Source organism: Rattus norvegicus, chromosome 1 (assembly GCF_036323735.1).
Source record: "Rattus norvegicus strain BN/NHsdMcwi chromosome 1, GRCr8, whole genome shotgun sequence".
Classification (NCBI taxonomy): domain Eukaryota; kingdom Metazoa; phylum Chordata; class Mammalia; order Rodentia; family Muridae; genus Rattus; species Rattus norvegicus.
This window is the reverse complement of record NC_086019.1, coordinates 149850152-149869745: the sequence shown is the minus strand read 5'-3', so window position 1 is coordinate 149869745 and position 19594 is coordinate 149850152. Positions and strand designations below refer to the sequence as shown.

Genomic DNA, 19594 nt, shown 5'->3' with positions numbered 1-19594 from the left:
CTTTTTTCTTTCCAGATTCTGACTATTATAAATAAGGCTGCTATGAACATAATGGGGCATGTGTCTTTGTTATATGTTGGAGCATCTTTTGAGTATAAGCACATGCGAGATTTAGCTGGGTCCTCAGGTTCAACTGGAGGTCAGCATGGAGAAGAATGCAGATCGAAGTCCTTGTGTTTTTTTTTTTTATTTTTGCTAAAAATTTTTTTCATCTTTATTAACTTGGGTATTTCTTATTTACATTTCAATTGTTATTCCCTTTCCTGGTTTCCAGGCCAACATCCCCCTAGCCCCTCTCCCTCTCCTTCTCTATAGGTGTTCCCTTCCCCATCCTCCCCCCATTACCGCCCTCCCCTCAAAAATCACATTCACTGGGGGTTCTGTCTTGGCAGGACGAAGAGCTTCCCCTTCCATTGGTGCGCTTACTAGGCTATTCATTGCTACCCATGAGGTTGGAGCCCAGGGTCAGTCCATGTATAGTGTTTTGGCAGTGACTTAGTCCCTGGAAGCTGTGGTTGGTTGGCATTGTTGTTCATATGGGGTGTCAAGCCCCTTCAAGCTCTTTCAGACCTTTCTAAGATTCCTTCAGCATGGTTCCCGTTCTCAGTTCAGTGGTTTACTGATGGCATTCGCCTATGTATTTGCTGTATTCTGGCCGTGTCTCTCAGGAGAGATCTACATTCGGTTCCTGTCATCCTGCACTTCTTTGCTTCATCCATCATATCTAGTTTGGTGGCTGTGTATGTATGGGCCACATGTGGGGCAGGATCTGAATGGGTGTTCCTTATGCCTCTGTTCTAGACTTTGCCACCATATTCCCTCCCAAGGGTATCCTTGTTCCCCTTTTAAAGAAGGAGTGAAGCATTCGCATTTTGGTCACCCTTCTTGAGTTTCATGTGTTCTGTGCATCTAGGGTAATTTGACCATTTGGGCTAATATACACTTATCATTGAGTGCATACATATGTGTTTTTCTGTGATTGGGTTACCTCACTCAGGATGATATTTTCCAGTTCCCTCCATTTGTCTATGAATTTCATAAAGTCATTGCTTTTGATAGCTGAGTAGTATTCCATTGTGTAGATGTACCACATTTTCTGTATCCATTCCTCTGTTGAAGGCATCTGGGTTCTTTCCAGCTTCTGGCTATTATAAATAAGGCTGCTATGAACATAGTGGAGCATGTGTCTTAGTTATATGTTGGGGCATCCTTTGGGTATATGCCCAAGAGAGGTATAGCTGGATCCTCAGGTAGTTCAATGTCCAATTTTCTGAGGAACCTCCAGATTGATTTCCAGAATATTTGTACCAGTCTTCAATCCCACCAACAAAGGAGGAGTGTTCCTCTTTCTCCACATCCTCCAGCATTTGTTGTCACCTGAGTTTGTGATCTTAGCCATTCTCAGTGGTGTGAGGTTAAATCTCAGGGTTGATTTGCATTTCCCCTTTGTCTAAAGATGTTGAACATTTCTTTAGGTATGTCTCAGCCATTTGGTGTCCTTGTTTTTAATAGCTGAATAGTATAGCATTGTGCAAATGAATCTCATTTTCTTAATCCTTTCTTCAGTAGAAGGACATCTATATTGTTTACAGTTTCTGGATATTACAAATAAATTTGCTATGAACATAGTTGAGCAAGGGTCCTTGTAGGATGAAGAAACTTTTTTGAGTATATGCTCTGGAGTGGTATAACTGGTATAACTTCAGGTAGAATTATTTTCAAGTCTCTGAAACTGACAAATTGATTTGCATAGTGGTTGTATAAGTTTGTAATCACACCAGCAAGGGAGGAGTGTTTCCCTTGCTCTAGAACCTCACCAGCATGGGCTGCCTTTTATGGTTTTCACTGTAGCCATTCTGCTGTTTGTAAGAAAAGAAACTCAACGGTTGTGGATTTAGCTCAGTGGTAGAGCGCTTGCCTAGGAAGTGCAAGGCCCTGGATTCAGTCCCCAGCTCCAAAAAAAAAAAAAAAAAAAAAAAAGAACCAAAAAAAGAAAAAAGAAAAAAGAAAAGAAACTCAAGAGTTGTTTTCATTCCATTCCCCAGATGACTAAGTATAATAAATATTACTCTTAAGTGCTTCTCGGTCATTCAAGATTCATGTGTTGAGAATTTTCTGATTAGCTCTCTATCCCCTTTTAAAATTTGGCAATTTGGTTTGTTGGTTTCTGACTTCTTGTGTTCTTTACATATTTTGGATAGTATCCTTCTATCAGATGTATGGTTGGCAAAGATGTTTTCCCAGTCTGTAAGCTCCAATTTTGTCCTAATGATAGTATCTTTTGCCTTATTGAAGCTTTTCCATTTCATAATTAATGGTTCATCTTAGTTCCTATGCTGTTGGTGTTCTGTTCAGGAAGTTCTCTCCTCTACCAATGAGTTCAAGGCTATTCACCATTTTTTTTCTATTTTTATTTTTATTTTATTTTCTAGTTTTATGTATCTTGTTTTATCTTGAGGTCTTTGATCCATTTGGACTTGAGTTTTGTTCTGGGTGAAAAATATGGATCTATTTGCATTCTTCTAGTTAGACAAGCACCATTTGTTAAACATGCTTTCTTTTTTCCACTGTATGGTTTTGGCTTCTTTGTCAAAAATTAAGTGTCCATTGGTGTATGGGTTTATTTCTGGATCTTCAATTTGATTCCATTGACCTACCTATCTGTTTCTATACCAGTACCATGTGATATTTATTACTATTGCTCTATATTACAGCTTGAAGTCGGGGATAGTGCTATAACCTCATGTTCCTTTATTGTTCAAAATTGTTTCAGGTCTCATAGGTGTTTGACTTTTCCATTTAAAGTTGAAAATTTTTCTGTAGAGAGTTTCAACGAAATTTTCATCGAGATTCCATTGAATCTGTGGATTCTTTTTAGTAAGATATATGTTTTCACTGTATTAATCATTCCAATCTAGGAGCATGAGAAACCGTTCTATCTTCTGATCTATTCTGCAAATTCTTTGAGGAGTATTGATATTAGCTCTTCTTTCAAGATCTGGTCAAATTCTGTGTTGAAATCATCTGACCAAGCACCTCTTTTGTTTCTTTCTTTTTTTTTCTTGGTTTGGAGATACTTAATGACTGTGCTTATTTCTTTAGGGGTCACAGGATTATTCAGATAGTTTACATAATCTAGATTTAACTTTGGTAATTGGTATCTGTACAGAAAATCATCCATTTCACTTAGACTTTTAATTTTGTGAAGTAAGACTTTTGACATAAGACCTCTTAATGTTTTGAATTTCCTCAGTGTCCATGCTTGTGTATCCCTTTTCATTTTTTATTCTTATCTTTAATTTGTGTACTATTTCTCTGCCCTTAAATTAGTTTGGCTGAGGGATTGTCTATCTTGTTGATTTTTCCCAAAGAACCAGCTCTTGGTTTTATTGAATTTTGTATTGTTCCCTTTGTTTCTAATTGATTTTTTTTTAATCTCTGAGTTTGATTATTACCTGGCATCTTCTCCTCTTCAGTGTGTTTGCTTCTTCTTTCCCTAGAGCTTTCAGGTATACTTTTAATTAGCTATTATAGAATACTATAATTTCTTTATGAAAACATTTAGGGCTATGAACTTTCCTCTTATCACTAGTATCATAGTGTCCCATAAGTTTGGAAATGCTGTGCTCTCATTTTTACTGAATTCTGGAAAGTCTTGAGTTTATCTTTTCCCTGATTCAGTGATTATGGAGGAGAGAGTTTCCATGAGTATGTGGACCTTATATTGTTCCTTGTACCAGTAAATTGTTAATTCTAGACACACGCACAAATACACACACACACACACACACACACACACACACACGTCAGCTTAATTTTTAATATGCCTAACTAGCTCAATATCTTGTTACTTCTAAACTTTCTCATGTCTAGCAAACACTCCCCTTCAGTATTCCTAGTTTAATATTTTCTAAATAATTTTTTTTATCTTTGTTTCCTGAGACCAAGCAGGGAAGTAGTCCCAGAAATGCCTTCCAAGATGCTTATATGTCAGTGGGTCTTTAACTCTAATCTCACTTCTCCACCATCATGGTCATTCTGTCTCTTCCTCTTCCCCCTCAGTCCATTGCCCATATAATCTAAAGTCCCACCTCCATCTCCCTGCCCAACCCTTTTCAGTAAGACAGTTCTTTATTTCCAATCAAACCAGCTGGGCGCCGGGGCCCTCAACATCTGGAAGTGCAGCTTTTGGGAGTCAAATTAAGACAAAGCATTAGAAAGATCCCTCAACAGTTCAACAACAAAAGCTGGTGATATGACAAGATGCAAAGGATTATTTCAATTTTCTTTTATCTGTTGAAGCTTGTTTTGTGACAAATTATATGGTCAATTTTGGAGAAGTTTTCATTAGGTGCTAAGAAGGAGGTCTATTCTTTTGTGTTTGGGCTAATTGTTCTATAAATATCTGTTAAGTGTATTTGAATCATAATCTCTGTTAGTTTCATTACTTCTCGGTTTAGTTTCTACCTCCATTTTCAACTGGTGAAAATGGGGTATTAAAATCTCTAACAACTAATATGTGGGATTCAATGAGTGATTCAAGCTTTAGTAATGTTTCTTTTATGAATGTGGTTGCCCTTGCATTTGTGGCACAGATGTTAAGAACTGAGATGACCTCTTGGTAGATTTTTCCTTTAATGTGTGTTAATTGTCCTTTTCTATGTCTTTTGGTTATTTTTGGCTGAAAATATCTTTTATAAGATATTAAAATGGCTACTAAAGGTTGCTTTTTGTGTCCCTTTGCCTGGAAAACTCTTTCTATCCATTTCCTATGAGGTAGTATTTATCTTAGTTGCTGAGGTGTGTTTCTTGTATATACATAATGATGGATTTTCTTTACAAGTGCATTCTTTTACCTTGTGTGTTTTTACTAGGGAAGTGAGTCCATCAGTGTTAGAGATATTAATGACCAATGGTTGTTACTTCCTGTTATTTTTATGTTGGTGGTGGTAGTGTACAGATGTGTGTGTGTGTGTGTGTGTGTGTGTGTTTGTGTTTGTGTGTGTGTATATGTGTGTGTCTGTGTTTTATTTTTATTTGTATTAATGGTGGACAATTATTTATTTCCTGTGTTTTCTTGATTGTAGTAAGCCTCTTTTGGTTGGTGTTTTCTTCCTGCTATCTTCTGTAGTGCTGTGCTTTTAAAAGATATTGTTTATATTTGGTTCTGTCATGAAATATCTTGGATTCCCCATATATGGTTATTGGTGTTTCACTGTGTATAGTAGTCTGGGTTGACATCTGTGGACTCCTATGGTCTATAGAACATCTGTCCAGGGCCTTCTAGCTTTCAGAATCTGTATCAATATGTCTAGTGTAATTCTTATAGCACTGTCTTTATGTATTACTTGGCTTTTTTTTATACCTTTTAATATTCTTCCTTTTCTCTGTACATGTAATGCTTTGATTATTATGTGGCAGTAAGATTTTCTTTTCTTATCTAATCTCTTTGCTGTTCTGTAAGCTTCTTATACATTTATAGGGATGTTTTACTTTCCATTAAGGACATTTTCTTCTATGATTTTATTGAAGATATTTTCTGAGTTTTTGAGCTGGAATCTTCTCCTTCTTCTACTCCTATTGTTGTTAGGTTTGGCATTGTCATGGTATCCCAAATTTCTCATTATTTTGTGTCATGAACTTTTTAGACCTTGCATTTTCTTTTATTAATGTATGTATTTCTTCTATCATATCTATGTCTTAGATTCTCTCTTCCATATTTAATATTGTGTTGGTGTTGTAATTTCTGTTCTTTTCCCTAGATTTTTCATGTCTTGGATTTCCTCAGTTTGTGTTTTCCTAATTGCTTATACTTCCCTTTTCATGTCTTATATAGTTTTATTCATATCCTTCACCTATTTGATTCTATTTTTTCAGTATTTCATTATATTTATTTGCTTCCTCCTTTAATACGTCTACTTGTTTGAATATATTTTCCTGTATCTCTTCATAAGATATATTCATTTCCTCTTTAAAGGTATCCATCATCTTTATAAGATTTGATTTAAGATCATTTTCTTGTGTTTTATTTTCCTTAGGATATCCAAAGTTTGTTGTATTAGGATAGTTGGTGCCATGTTGCCCTGAGTCTTGACTGGGTTTTTACATTGTCCTTTAGGCATCTGATTTTCCCTGATGATGGATTCATGACACTGATGGCACAGAGGAGCTAAGGGCCAGGCAGCAAAGGTCAGGTACCTGACCAGGCTGCTGTGCTTCAGGTGGACCCTTCTGTCAAGGGAATGGTGAAGCAATGTTCCAAGCTGGTAGTTCTTGAGGACACTCCACAGGACACCATAGTGAAGCAGGATCCTCTTGGGTTCTCCCAGGGCTCCTCAGGACTGAAGGTTGATTCCAGAAGTAGACAACTGAAGTCAAGGAACCATGAACAACTTGTCTCTGTAGGCTGGGCCCCTGGCAGACACTACTAGGAGAGGATTGGTGGGACCTGGTTTTAAGGTGATTATTCCTGGGTCCCACTCTCTTCAACAGGGAAGCAGAATACAATTGGAGTTCCAGAAGTGTCCTTAAGACTGAAGGACAAGCCCAGATCTATACAGTGGAGGTCAGAGAACCACACAACTTAAAACATGACAATTTTTAGTATGATTCTTACATACCTCCTCAATCAACTCCAAGAACCAGTCACATTGAGACCTCAGATTCCACAGTAAGACCTGGTTTGTACTTATTTTCTTACCTCAGTGGTCTCATCACTATTGTACACACAAAAAAATGATGTAGGAGGAATATTTACCTGGTAACATGAATAGTAAATCCATTCAAATGTGTGTCAGCTTAGTGTGACAGAGAAATAAACATATGGCGTTTTGATATTTGTTTCATTAGCTTACTATAGTGCTTTTAAGGCTCATGCAGTTCCTGTTAAACATAGATATTACAGGTTTCTCCAAATAGTTGCTATATTACTGTCGATCAAGATTAATTTTTTTATCCACAGAAAAGTCTCATGCTAGTATCAGAAAAAATCCATGAATATTTCAGAATACAGTTTTCTCTATAGAATTTTTATTAATAATATTATTATTTGATATCATTATTATCATTATTTTCAGATGGTCTCTTTATTTAGCTCAAACTGCCCTGAAACTTTCACAATATTGCTACATTGGCCCCTTGAGCCACTATACATTGATCAATATTTTTTTAACATTCAGAATTACACATACATTCCTGATTTTTTTCTGACAATCAAACTTTTTAGAAAATTCAATATTTTGGAGACCAAAAGTCTCTATGGACTCCTGCTACACTTCTTAGTTCTAAAAATGTGCAATCAGTCATAATAACCCAAAGGTGGTATTATCCTAGAATAGAAATTGCCCCCATGGTCAAGTTTTCTTTGTAAATTTCCTGACTAGTAAATTGCTCATTTCCTGTTAATCAAGGAAATCATTTCTGCTTACATTATGACTGGATGTATAAAAGTTTATTTTTACTAAAAAGTCTCAAACAGATGTTCACTAAAAATCAGTGATTGATGCTTGTACATGTTTAAATTCCTAATTTTCTTTCATCTACTGTATTTGAACTATTCACCCGCTTGAATGTACTTTAGAAGAATTTGCTATGGTTTCTCATTACTAAGCACATATTTTAGCCTTTATATGTAAAACCTGTGGGAATCATGATGTAATTTCGTTCAACTGTTTACGGTAAAGAATGGCATATGTGCCTTGGGTAGGAGGGAATTAAATTTATGCTTATAGTTTGTTAAATTTCTTATTGTAGGAACATTCAAGACTCTTACAAGAACGTGGTGTGGCTTATATCAACGCTGATTCTTCCATAGAAGGTGAGTATTGTTGTCTTCATAAAATAACATAATGATTTTTCTTGAAGTAACAATTTAGACAACGAATTTCATTCTAGCACAGAATGAAGTCTACTAAAATGAAGTTAGGATAACTGTGGCTGGTTTCACATATTTTCCTTCAACCTAAGGCTGATTTCAGTAGTAATTAAGAGGCATCGAAACAATCATCCACCATGATCAAATAGGCTTCATCACAGGCATGCAGGGATGGTTTAATATACGGAAAACCATTAGCGTAATCCACTATATAAACAAACTGAAAGAACAAAACCACATGATCATTTCATTAGATGCTGAGAAAGCATTTGACAAAATTCAACACCATTTCATGATTAAAGTCCTGGAAAGAATAACAATTCAAGGCCCATACCAAAATCCACATACAGCAAACCAGTAGCTAACATTAAACTAAATGGAGAGAAACTTGAAGCAATCCCTCTGAAATCAGGGACTAGACAAGCCTACCCACTCTCTCCCTACTTATTCAATATAGTTCTTGAAATTCTAGCCAGAGCAATCAAAAAACAAAGGGAGATCAAAGGGATACAGATTGGAAAAGAAGACGTCAAAATATCACTATTTGCAGATGATATGATAGTATATTTAAGTGATCCCAAAAGTTCCACCAGAGTACTACTAAACCTGATAAACAACTTCAGCAAAATGGCTGGGTATAAAATTAATTAAATAAATCAGTAGCCTTCCTCTACACAAAAGAGAAACAACTGAGAAAGAAATTAGGGAAACGACACCCTTAATAATAGTCCTAAATAATATAAAATACCTCGGTGTGACTTTAACCAAGCAAGAAAAAGATCTGTATGATAAGAAGTTCAAGCCTCTGAAGAAAGAAATTGAAGAAGACATCAGAAGATGGAAAGATCTCCCATGCTCATGGATTGGCAGGATGAATATAGTAAAAATGGGCATTTTACCAAAAGCTATCTACAGATTCAATGCAATCCCCATCAAAATACCAATCCAATTCTTCAAAGAGTTAGACAGAATTTGCAAATTCATCTGGAATAACAAAACACCCAGGATAGCTAAAACTATCTTCAACAATAAAAGGACTTCTGGGGGAATCACTATCCGTGAACTCAAGCAGTATTACAGAGCAATAGTGATAAAAACTTCAGGGTATTGATACAGAGACAGACACAAAAAGCAGTGGAATAGAATTGAAGACCCAGAAATGAGCCCACACACCTATGGTCACTTGATTTTTGACAAAGGAGCCAAAACCATCTAATGGAAAAAAGAGCATTTTCAGCAAATGATGCTGGTTCAACTGTAGGTCAGCATGTAGAAGAATGCAGATCGATCCATGCTTATCACCCTGTACAAAGCTTAAGTCCAAGTGGATCAAGGACCTCCACATCAAACCAGATACACTCAAACTAATAGAAGAAAATGTGGGGAAGCATCTCGAACACATGGGAACTGGAGAAAATTTCCTGAACAAAACACCAATGGCTTATGCTCTAAGATCAAGAATCGACAAATGGGATCTCATAAAACTGCAAAGCTTCTGTAAGGCAAAGGACACTGTGGTTAGGACAAAACGGCAACCAACAGATTGGGAAAAGATCTTTACCAATCCTCTAACTGATAGAGGGCTTATATTAAAATATACAAAGAACTTAAGAAGTTAGACCACCGGGAGACAAATAACCCTATTAAAAACTGGGGTTCAGAGCTAAAGAAAGAATTCACAACTGAGGAATGCTGAATGGCTGAGAAACACCTAAAGAAATGTTCAACATCTTTAGTCATAAGGGAAATGCAAATCAAAACAACCCTGAGATTTCACCTCATACAAGTCAGAATGGCTAAGATCAAAAACTCAGGTGACAGCAAATGCTGGCCAGGATGGGGAGAAAGAGAACACTCCTCCATTGTTGGTAGGATTGCAGACTGGTACAACCATTCTGGAAATCAGTCTGGAGGTTCCTGAGAACTGGACATTGAATTACTTGAGGACCCAGCTATACCTCTCTTGGGCATGAACACAAAAAATGCCCAACATATAACAAAGACATATGCTCCACTATGTTCATAGCAGCCTTATTTATAATAGCCAGATCTGGAAAGAACCCATATGCCCTTCAACAGAGGAATGGATACAGAAAATGTGGTACATCTAAACAATGGAATATTATTCAGCTATCAAAAACAATGACTTTATGAAATTCATAGGCAAATGGATGGAACTGGAAAATATCATCCTGAGTGAGGTAACCCAATCACAGAAAAACACACATGGTATGCACTCATTGATAAGTGGCTATTAGCCCAAATGCATGAATAACCCTAGATGCACAGAACACATGAAACTCAAGAAGGATGACCAAAATGCGAACGCTTCACTCCTTCTTTAAAGGGGGAACAAGAATACCCTTGGGAGGGAATAGGGAGGCAAAGTGTAGAACAGAGACTGAAGGATCACCCATGCAGATCCTGCCCCACATGTGGCCCATACATATTCAGCCACCCAACTAGACAAGATGGATGAAGCAAAGTACAGGCCGACAGGAACCGGATGTAGATCTCTCCTGAGAGACACAGCCAGAATACAGAAAATACATAGGCGAATTCAAGCAGCAAACCACTGAACTGAGAACGGGACCTCCGATTAAGGAATTAGAGAAAGGACTGGAAAAGCTTGAAGGGGCTTGAGATCCCTTATGAACAACAATGCCATCCATCCAGAGCTTCCAAGGACTAAGCCACTACCCAAAGACTATACATGGACTGACCCTGGGCTCCAATCTCATAGGTAGCAATGAATAGCCTAGTAAGAACACCAGAGGAAGGGGAAACCCTTGGTTATGCCAAGGCCGGATTCCCAGTGATCATGATTGTTGGGGGGAGGGCGGTAATGGGGTGAGGATGGGAAGGGGAACACCCATAGAGAACGGGAGGGGGAGGGGTTAGGGGGATGTTGGTCAGGAAACCAGGAAGGGCAATAACAATCGAAGTGTGAATAAGAAATTCAAGTTAATGAAGATGAAAAGAAAAAAAAAAGAGAGAGAGAGAGACATTTCCCCCTCTGTGTATCAGGACTGATTCAGGAAGACTGCATTCCTTAACATGCCTCTTCTACCAGATTCTCTTAAATATGGTTACAGTTACCCTTTGAAAGCCTATGTCACAAACCTTAAGATTCTTTTGTCTTTGAATACATATATGACATTTATCTATATGGACTGGTGAAAATCATAAGCCATCAAAGGCACTATGAGGGAATCCTGACAAACTGAGGTGTATCCTAGGAACCCATTTAAAGATGGACTGTGAGAGCTGACTCCAAAATTTGTATTTTGACTTCTACTTGTATCCCATGATACACACACACACACACACACACACACACACACACACACACGCACACACTTTGATAAATAGTCACCATTCTTTACTTACATAAATCGTATAATTTGGAAGCTAGATGTATAGCTAAATGTTGTTGTTATTATTATTAATAGTTTTGAACATTTGATTTCTCCAGTATTTTATCACATCACTGGGCTTGGATAGTTATGTCAAATCTGGGACTGGTACATAATGTTTATGATTAACAACAAGTACATATAGGTTTAGTGTGATTGCGATATACAACCCTCAATTTATATTCCATTCTTTGGTTAAATGTTCATTTCTCAAGGAATATAATACAACACATATTAGTGAATTTATGTTAAAATATAAGCATATAAAAACAAAAACTGAAATAATATTTTTATTTATTTGCAAGTTTTTGTAAATAATATAATTTGTAAATTTATAAAAGATTAAGGGTTTACCCAAATCACTCTTAATTTTTTCTCCAAAATTTTGTTTTCATTGAATTCTAGTGTCTCTGTTCTGTGAACTCGCATACTATGTATCTGCTGCATTTAACAGAAATGGTTTTGATGCTCTCTTAATTGTTGCCTATCAGATCTTTATGTGGTGCTACTATCATGTCATGTGAGTACTTATTTACCACAATGTATAGAAGAGGAAGCTGTGACTCAGAGAAGTAAAAAAAACTTTTCAAATGTTGCCTGCTAGGCGAGGGTTGAGTTCAATGTCATTCCTATCTATTATGCTATCTTACCTCCTCTTAAATCCTACAAGATTTGTATTGTACTCCAAATAATGGTTGTAAATCCACATTTTCACACAGAAAACATAAAATGTTTCATTTAGTGATACACATTGACTTATTATACACACACACACACACACACACACACACACACACACACGCATATATATGTAACAACCATAACAAATCCCCAAACAAAACAAACCAAAGTAACTACGATCAAACAGTAGAACTTCTGTAGCACATTTAATGGTGCAATTGCATTTCAGTTCTGTTGCTGCTATTATAGAGATTGTCCATTTATGCGTATGTACTTTTCTACATGAAATTTGTACTGAATAAAGAGTCATATATGTAATTCTTTGGACCCATGTTATGTGTATCTATATTGGAATAAATGCTTTGATACCATCTCCCTGTAAGTCACTCAAATAAAAGCACTTGTTATCAAAATATAATATATATACATTATATATATATATGCACAATATATTTATGGCTAGTTGAAAATAATCAGTGGTTTATGAAAGTAAAATGTCAGAGTAGGCATTAGACTGTTAATCTAAACACAAGGGTTGAATCCCTTTTTTCCAAGCCTTAAGGTGATAATCTTGTCCAATACAAATTCAAAGGTGTAGATATATTTCTCTACTAAGCTTCTCTTATCCCCTTTCTGACAGGCAGAAGAAGTAGATTGAAGCCAGTAAGTAGGGTATTTAGCTGTTAACTAAATTTTCATAGTTTTGATTATTGCCCAATCTAGTCTTAGCTTAATTAAAGCAGTTGATTCACCTTTGATAGAGGTAGGTTATAGTTTTACAGTCCTCATCCAAAGTCATTATGCTTCAGCCTCCTGAATGCTTGGATTAAAAGCCCACACCACTCAGCCTTTAGTGACATGGATCTTACTTTGGGAATAAAAGATATATAACAATCCTGGAAGTAACTTTAGGTTGTGGACAAATGTAATGGCTATTTCCTGGTTATCAATCTGATTATATCTGGAATGAACTACAATAGAGAATTGGAGGGTTCACTATGATCCAGCTCTTGAGTGATGTGGAAAACAGATCAAGGACAAGAAAAGAGAATAGATTCTATGGAGTGGAAGCCATTTGTAGTGTTCCATCCAGGACTCAATGAGATCCCTCTGAAAATTTAACTTGAGCCCAAAGGGTGAAGAAGTCATGCATATATTATGTGGAACACTGACTCAAGCTGAAGCAACAGTATTATAAGGGAGCTTAAGAAAAAGTTCTTAGGTAGAATGGGAAGTAAAGATTTGGAGATGTGGCTTATTGAGCTCTCTCCGTAATCTTCAGGGCAAGATTCAGCAGTCAATGTCATAAGCGTTTGTTTTTTTAGCTTAAGATTGAAAATATTAGAGGCATTTTATTAAATGTATCTTATTTTACTTTTTTATTGGATTTTTTAAATTTACATTTCAAATGTTATCCCCTTTTCTGGTTTCCCATCTATAATCCCTCTATCCTATCCCCCACCTGCTTCTTCTGTGAGGGTATTCCCCCTCCCCTACCACCCACCCCTTCCTGCCTCCCTGCTCTGACATTCCCTTACACTGAGGGTTCCAGCCTTGGCAAGACCCATTGGTGCCCAACAAGGCCATCCTCTGCTATATATATGCAGCTGGAGCCATGTGTCTGTCCATGAGTTCTACTTGGGTAGTGGTTTAGTTCCTGGGAGCTCTGGTTGCTTGTCGTTCTTATGGGGTTGCAAGCTCCTTCAGCTCCACCAGTCCTTTCTCCAAAGCCTCTAATGGAGACCCTGTTCTCATTTCAATGGTTTGCTGCTAGCATTTGCCTCTTTACTTATCATGCTCTGGCAGAACCTCTCAATAGACAGATATATCAGGCTTTCTCCCTAATCTTTAGGACAAGATTCAACAGTCAGTGTCATAAAAGTTTGTTTTTATAGTTTAAGATTGAGAACATTAAAGATTTTTATTAAGTGCATTTTAAAAGGAATAATTCTATGTGGAATTTAGCAATGGCCTTTGAATAAAATCAATAGCACATATAAGACAAATCAGCCAGTTCCTTTTGTTTCAGGAAACTACACTCTCAGAGTTGATTGCACACCACTGATGCACAGCTTAGTATACAACCTAACAAAAGAGGTAAATTGATGGAAAAAGCTTTGCAGAAACTCTGTAAATGATATTTTGGATGCAATTATTATTTTAAATATTTATATTGTTTACAGCTAACTTTCTTTTCTCATGAAAATATTCTTTCCTGAACTTCTACAGCTAACCTATTTCTCCATATAGTATATGATGCCATCTCTCCCAACTCTGTGAGTCAGCCTATAGGCTGCATTCTTTCTACCATGAGTACTTTGAAAATTAGGAAACAGACCTTAGAAAGCAGCCACTGGAGTAACATAGTAGCTGGAACTACTGCTTTATTCCTTTACTCTATAACTACTTTATTACCACTTATATGGAAAATTAGGTAACTCACAATGTAAGAACGACTGAATGAATTCAATTATTACCTAGGTAATTCCTTCTAATTTTTCACCTACTACTCCAATCTTTGGCTCTATCACAAGAGCCTGGCTTTACTTCTAGCTCTCTTAGCTATAAAAAATACTGAAGCTGGTTGGAGGCACCATATACTTCTATGTGAAAGGTTCTTTAAGAGAGGGTTTTGATAGGTAGTCCAGATAGATCTGGATGTGAGATCCAGATCTTCCTGTGTCAGCCTCCAGATTACTAGAGTTGCAGGAGTGTACTGTCATTCTAGCTGCATGACAAACTTTTGAGACTGACCTAAAAATTACTACAAAATTCAAACAAGCCACAAAACCTGATTATTGAACATTATTAACCATTTCAAATGCATTTCTAAGAAAATCACAACTACTTCACATAGGAATTATAAATAAATCTTTGTATTACAAGCATATAATTAAATCAAGAAATATGATTCCTTCTACAAGTATAAGAAATATATTAATTAGAATCAGCATCTAGTTATATAAGATCTGAACCATTTAAATGCAGTTTTATCAGTTACTAGATAGCATGTAAAACTTACATGACTCAAACCTAGTGTTTCAGAGAAATCTCACTGATCAATAATTTCAGGCAAATTATGAGGAAGTTTGACTGTTTTGTTTATCTCCTGAGTTAGTGACCTTTTGACATAGTTGTAAAAATACTGCTGGGTCAGGCTTAAAATATGTAATTCATAGAAATTTTCTTTGTTTCATTCCTTTGTTTTCTTTCATTTCTTGTTACTTTATTTTCTTTGTTTGGAGAGAGTTTTGCAATTATTTAAATATGCTTATTTGATAAACTGATAATTTTAATAATATAGTATTTTACTTTTCAATTTGTGTTTCTTAAGAAAATGGAAAGTGAGTTTACAAATGTGAGTAGAATAATTTTGTTTCTTTATTCATATTTTACAGGTTAAGATAGAGATATATCTTCTAGTTTTCTACTAATGTGAAATAAATCTAACTTGTATGCATATAATTATTAATGGATAAGTTTATTATAGTATACACTACATGGACATCTACATTTTTGTACATAAACTATTAAATATTATGTCAGTAAATTTTTTAAATTAAGTTTGTTAAGAACTGTTACACTTGATAGTTATTACGTATAAAACATTTAAAAGACTCTTCCACTGAACCTATATAACTATGGAAACTTAGTGATGCTCAACTTTATATCTTCTAATTCTAAAATTGAATAATATAGGTTTTGTTTTACTTCATTTTGTTTTCACCCATAAACCAGAAAATGATTTTAAACCCTGGTGTTTAGCACAATTACAAAAAGCAATCAATTAAAAAAAAACAGTCATTGCCTTCTCTAATTTATAATATATAATGACTTCATTATGTATCATGTAAAACTTCTGCAGTCCTACAGATAAAAGGCAATAATAAAGTAATATTTTCTTTAGTAGGAGAAGAATATGGTTTTGAGAATAGTTTTCTTTGATCCAGGAAAATTGGCCTATGATTGTTTCTCCACAGACAATGATTTGCTAATATGTTGAATTATTTTCTTTATATGCCACATCTTCACACTTGAAAATGCACATATACAAATATATACTTTTCAGAACTTTTTATTGTAACTCTTTAATCCCTATGCTTCACATTGATCCCAAAGCCAAGAATATATCAAGAAAGAACCACAGAGCAGTCATATAATTTGCATCAACTTCTAATATACAGATCTCTTTTCTTATTTTGTTGAAATGTAGTTTAAATTTTCAATTTCTTATTAATGGACATTTAGGTTTATGCATTGGATTTGTGAGTATTCTCTTGTTTATAATTTGTATAGCTGCCAAGCCCGGATGAAGGCTTTGAAGGCAAATCTCTTTATGACAGCTGGAAAGAAAAAAGTCCTTCAACTGAGTTCATTGGAATGCCAAGGTACAGCAACTATCCAGCCATTCTACCAAGTTTGGTTACTGGCTGAATGTTTTAGGTGTAAATGGGTATATTTCTTAAAATGTATTGTTAGAAATAATTTCAAAACGCTCTCACATCTGACAAAGATGTATTTTTGTTTAAAATAAAATACTATGTTTAAAGTAAGATATTACCCTGTGTTTTGAAATTAAATCTGAGGATTTTTTCATTGGATATATTTCTTTATTTACATTTCAACTATTATACCCTTTCCGGTTTCCTGTCCATAAGACCCCTATCCCCTCCCCCTTACTCATAAGGGTATTCCCTCAACCATCACCCCTTAATGCCCCTTCGACATTCCACTGCCCTGGACGTCTGACTTTGGCAGGACCAAGGGCTTCCCCTTCCACTGGTGTACCAACAAGGATATTCTCTGCTACATACGCAGTTAGAGCCCTGGGTCAGTCCATGTATAGTCTTTTGATAGTGGTTTAGTTCCTGGAAGTTCTGGTTGGTTGGCATTGTTGTTCTTATGAGGTTGCAAGCCCTTTCACATCTTTCAATGCTTCCTCTAATTCCCCCAAAGGGGGTCCTGTTCTCAGTTCAGTGGTCTGCTGGTAGCATTTGCCTCTGTATTTGACAAGCTCTGGTTGTGTCTCTCAGGACAGATTTATATCCGGTCCCTTTCAGCATGTACTTTTTAGCTTCATCAATCTTATCTAGTTTTGGTGTCTGTATATATATTATATGGGCCACATGTGGGGCAGGTTCTGAATGGCTGTTCCTTCAGTCTCTGCTCTAAACTTTGCCTCCATATCCCCTCCTATAGATATTTTTCTTCCCTCTTTCAAGAAGGAGTGAAAGCATCTGCATATTGGTCATCCTTCTTCTTGAGCTTCCTGTGGTCTGTGGATTGCATCTTGGGTAATTCTAGCTTTTGGGCTAATATCCAATCATTAGAGTGCACACTATGTGTGTTTTTCTATGCTTGGATTACCTCACTCAGGATGATATTCTCTAGTTCATTCTATCTGTCTATGAATATAATGAAATCATTGTTTTTGATAGCTCCATTGTATAGATGTACCACAGTTTTTTAATCCATTCTTCTCTTTAAGGGCATCTGGGTTCTTTCCAGCTTCTGGCTATTAAAAATAAGTCTGCTATGAACATACCGGAACATGTTGTCTTTGTTGTATGTTGGAGCGTCTTTTGGGTATATGCCCAGGAGAAGTATAGCTGGGTCCTCAGGTAGTAAAATGTCCAATTTTATGAGGAGCCTCCAGACTGACTTCCAGAGTGGTTGTACCAGTCTGCAGTCCCACCAACAACGGAGGAGTGTTCCTCTTTCTCCACATCCTCGCCAACAACAGCTGTCACCTGAATTTTTTTTTATCTTAACTGTTCTGACCTGTGAGAGGTGGAATTTCAGGGATGTTTTGATTTGCGTTTCCCTGATGACTAAAGATGCTGAACATTTCTTTAGACATTTCTCGGCCATTCCATAATCTTCACCTGAGAATGTTTTGTTTAGCTCTGTACCCCATTCTTTAATATGGTTATTTGGCACTCTGGAGTCTAACTTCTTGAGTTCTTTGTATATTTTGGATATTAGCCCTCTATCAGATGTAGGATTGGTAAAGATTTATTTTTGATCTAGCTATATGCAAGAGGCAGCATTGAAGCATCAAAGAACAAATTTCACACTTAATGTAACCTGAGGTGAAATGCAGAGTGAGCAATTGATTGAAGCCTGCAAAATTATCTCCTTGGCTGCTAGCTAAAGACCAGAATAAAAAATTGTTTCAGAGGAGGCAAGAAAATGCTTTGTAGTCCAATGAAAAAAGAATTAAAGATAGTATCACACACAAACACACACACACACACACACACACACACACACACACAGTCACTCAATGGATAAAGGAAACTTCAACAAGCTCTAAGAGCTATTTTTTCTGCTATAAGTTATATACCCCAGCTAAATCTTTCAAGAAGCATAAAAATTATAATGCAGCTGCATTCTGTTTTTCTTTTACTTAATGATTATTTTTAAAACATGTGTTCCTCAATAAATATTTACATAAAACCAAACATTTTATGTATTACAGATGAAGAAACAGCAAACCATTCCCAAGAACCTACATACATTTATAACTAAGCAACTCGTTATAATTTAACAAAAGTTTGAGCAAGCAAGGCAATTTTTGCAATAGGTTGTCTTCACTGACAGGTTACAGTTTATGGTTACAAAGAAAGAATCAGTTATTTAGTGAGTATATTAAAAGTTAATCATATAGAAATTTTAAAAGTAGCAAATGTAAACTTTTTTTTATTATTAACTTGAGTATTTCTTATATACATTTCGAGTGTTATTCCCTTTCCCGGTTTCCGGGCAAACATCCCCCTCCCCCCTCCCCTTCCGTATGGGTGTTCCCCTCCCAACCCTCCCCCCATTGCCGCCCTCCCCCCATAGACTAGTTCACTGGGGGTTCAGTCTTAGCAGGACCCAGGGCTTCCCCTTCCACTGGTGCTCTTACTAGGATATTCATTGCTACCTATGGGGTCAGAGTCCAGGGTCAGTCCATGTATAGTCTTTAGGTAGTGGCTTAGTCCCTGGAAGCTCTGGTTGCTTGACATTGTTGTAGCAAATGTAAACTTTTATTTAAAAAACAGTCATTCCTATTTTAATCTTCAGGGTGCATAAGGACACCTTAGCAGTTTTTATTAAATCTCATCAGAAAGCTGAGGACAAAATTAGGAATAAATAATTAATTATCTCCTTGATCAGTAGCCTAGTTTTAGTAAAAGTCATGTAACCCAGTGCTATTAAAGTTGCCATTGTTATTCTTCCCTGAGCTTAAAAAATTCCTAGCTCAGCTCTTAGGAGTGTGCCTTTCTGGACTTCAGTTTAATTTGTAAGATTTTCTACATCAGAGCCATTGACAAAAACATCTGAACAATCTTCTCGAAATCCTTTCTAAGGGTTGTGGTCAATGCTAACAATCTAGTTTTTTAAGTTCTTTCTAAGGGTGGTGACTCAATCATTAGTGTGTTCCAGAAGCAATGCTTCAAAAATCATCAAGCACTATTATTTTGACTGTCAATGATATGGCCTAGTGGACAGCTAAAGTCCCCTTAGAATCTTCACCCAACACAGATTACTAAGGACATGGAGACCACAAGAACAACAAGTAGGGAGACGCTCCAAAACAGCATCAAATTCGCAGAACACTCAGTATTTGGTTCTCTTC

General features: G+C 36.3%; 1 protein-coding gene across 7 annotated transcripts in view; it reads left to right on the top strand.

Moving 5' to 3' along the window:
- Nucleotides 1-19594, top strand: part of Folh1 (folate hydrolase 1) — an 86028-nt gene that overhangs the window by 44568 nt on the left and 21866 nt on the right. For 4 of the 7 annotated variants that reach the window (XM_063275902.1, XM_063275904.1, XM_039092938.2 and 1 more), the window contains 3 exons: nt 7753-7816; nt 14000-14067; nt 16267-16358. In XM_063275902.1, the coding sequence (XP_063131972.1) occupies nt 7753-7816; nt 14000-14067; nt 16267-16358 (224 nt within the window). Of the gene's footprint in view, nt 1-7752; nt 7817-13999; nt 14068-16266; nt 16359-19594 lie in introns of those variants that run through there. The other 3 variants (XM_063275909.1, XM_063275907.1, XM_063275908.1) reach the window with 2 other exon arrangements.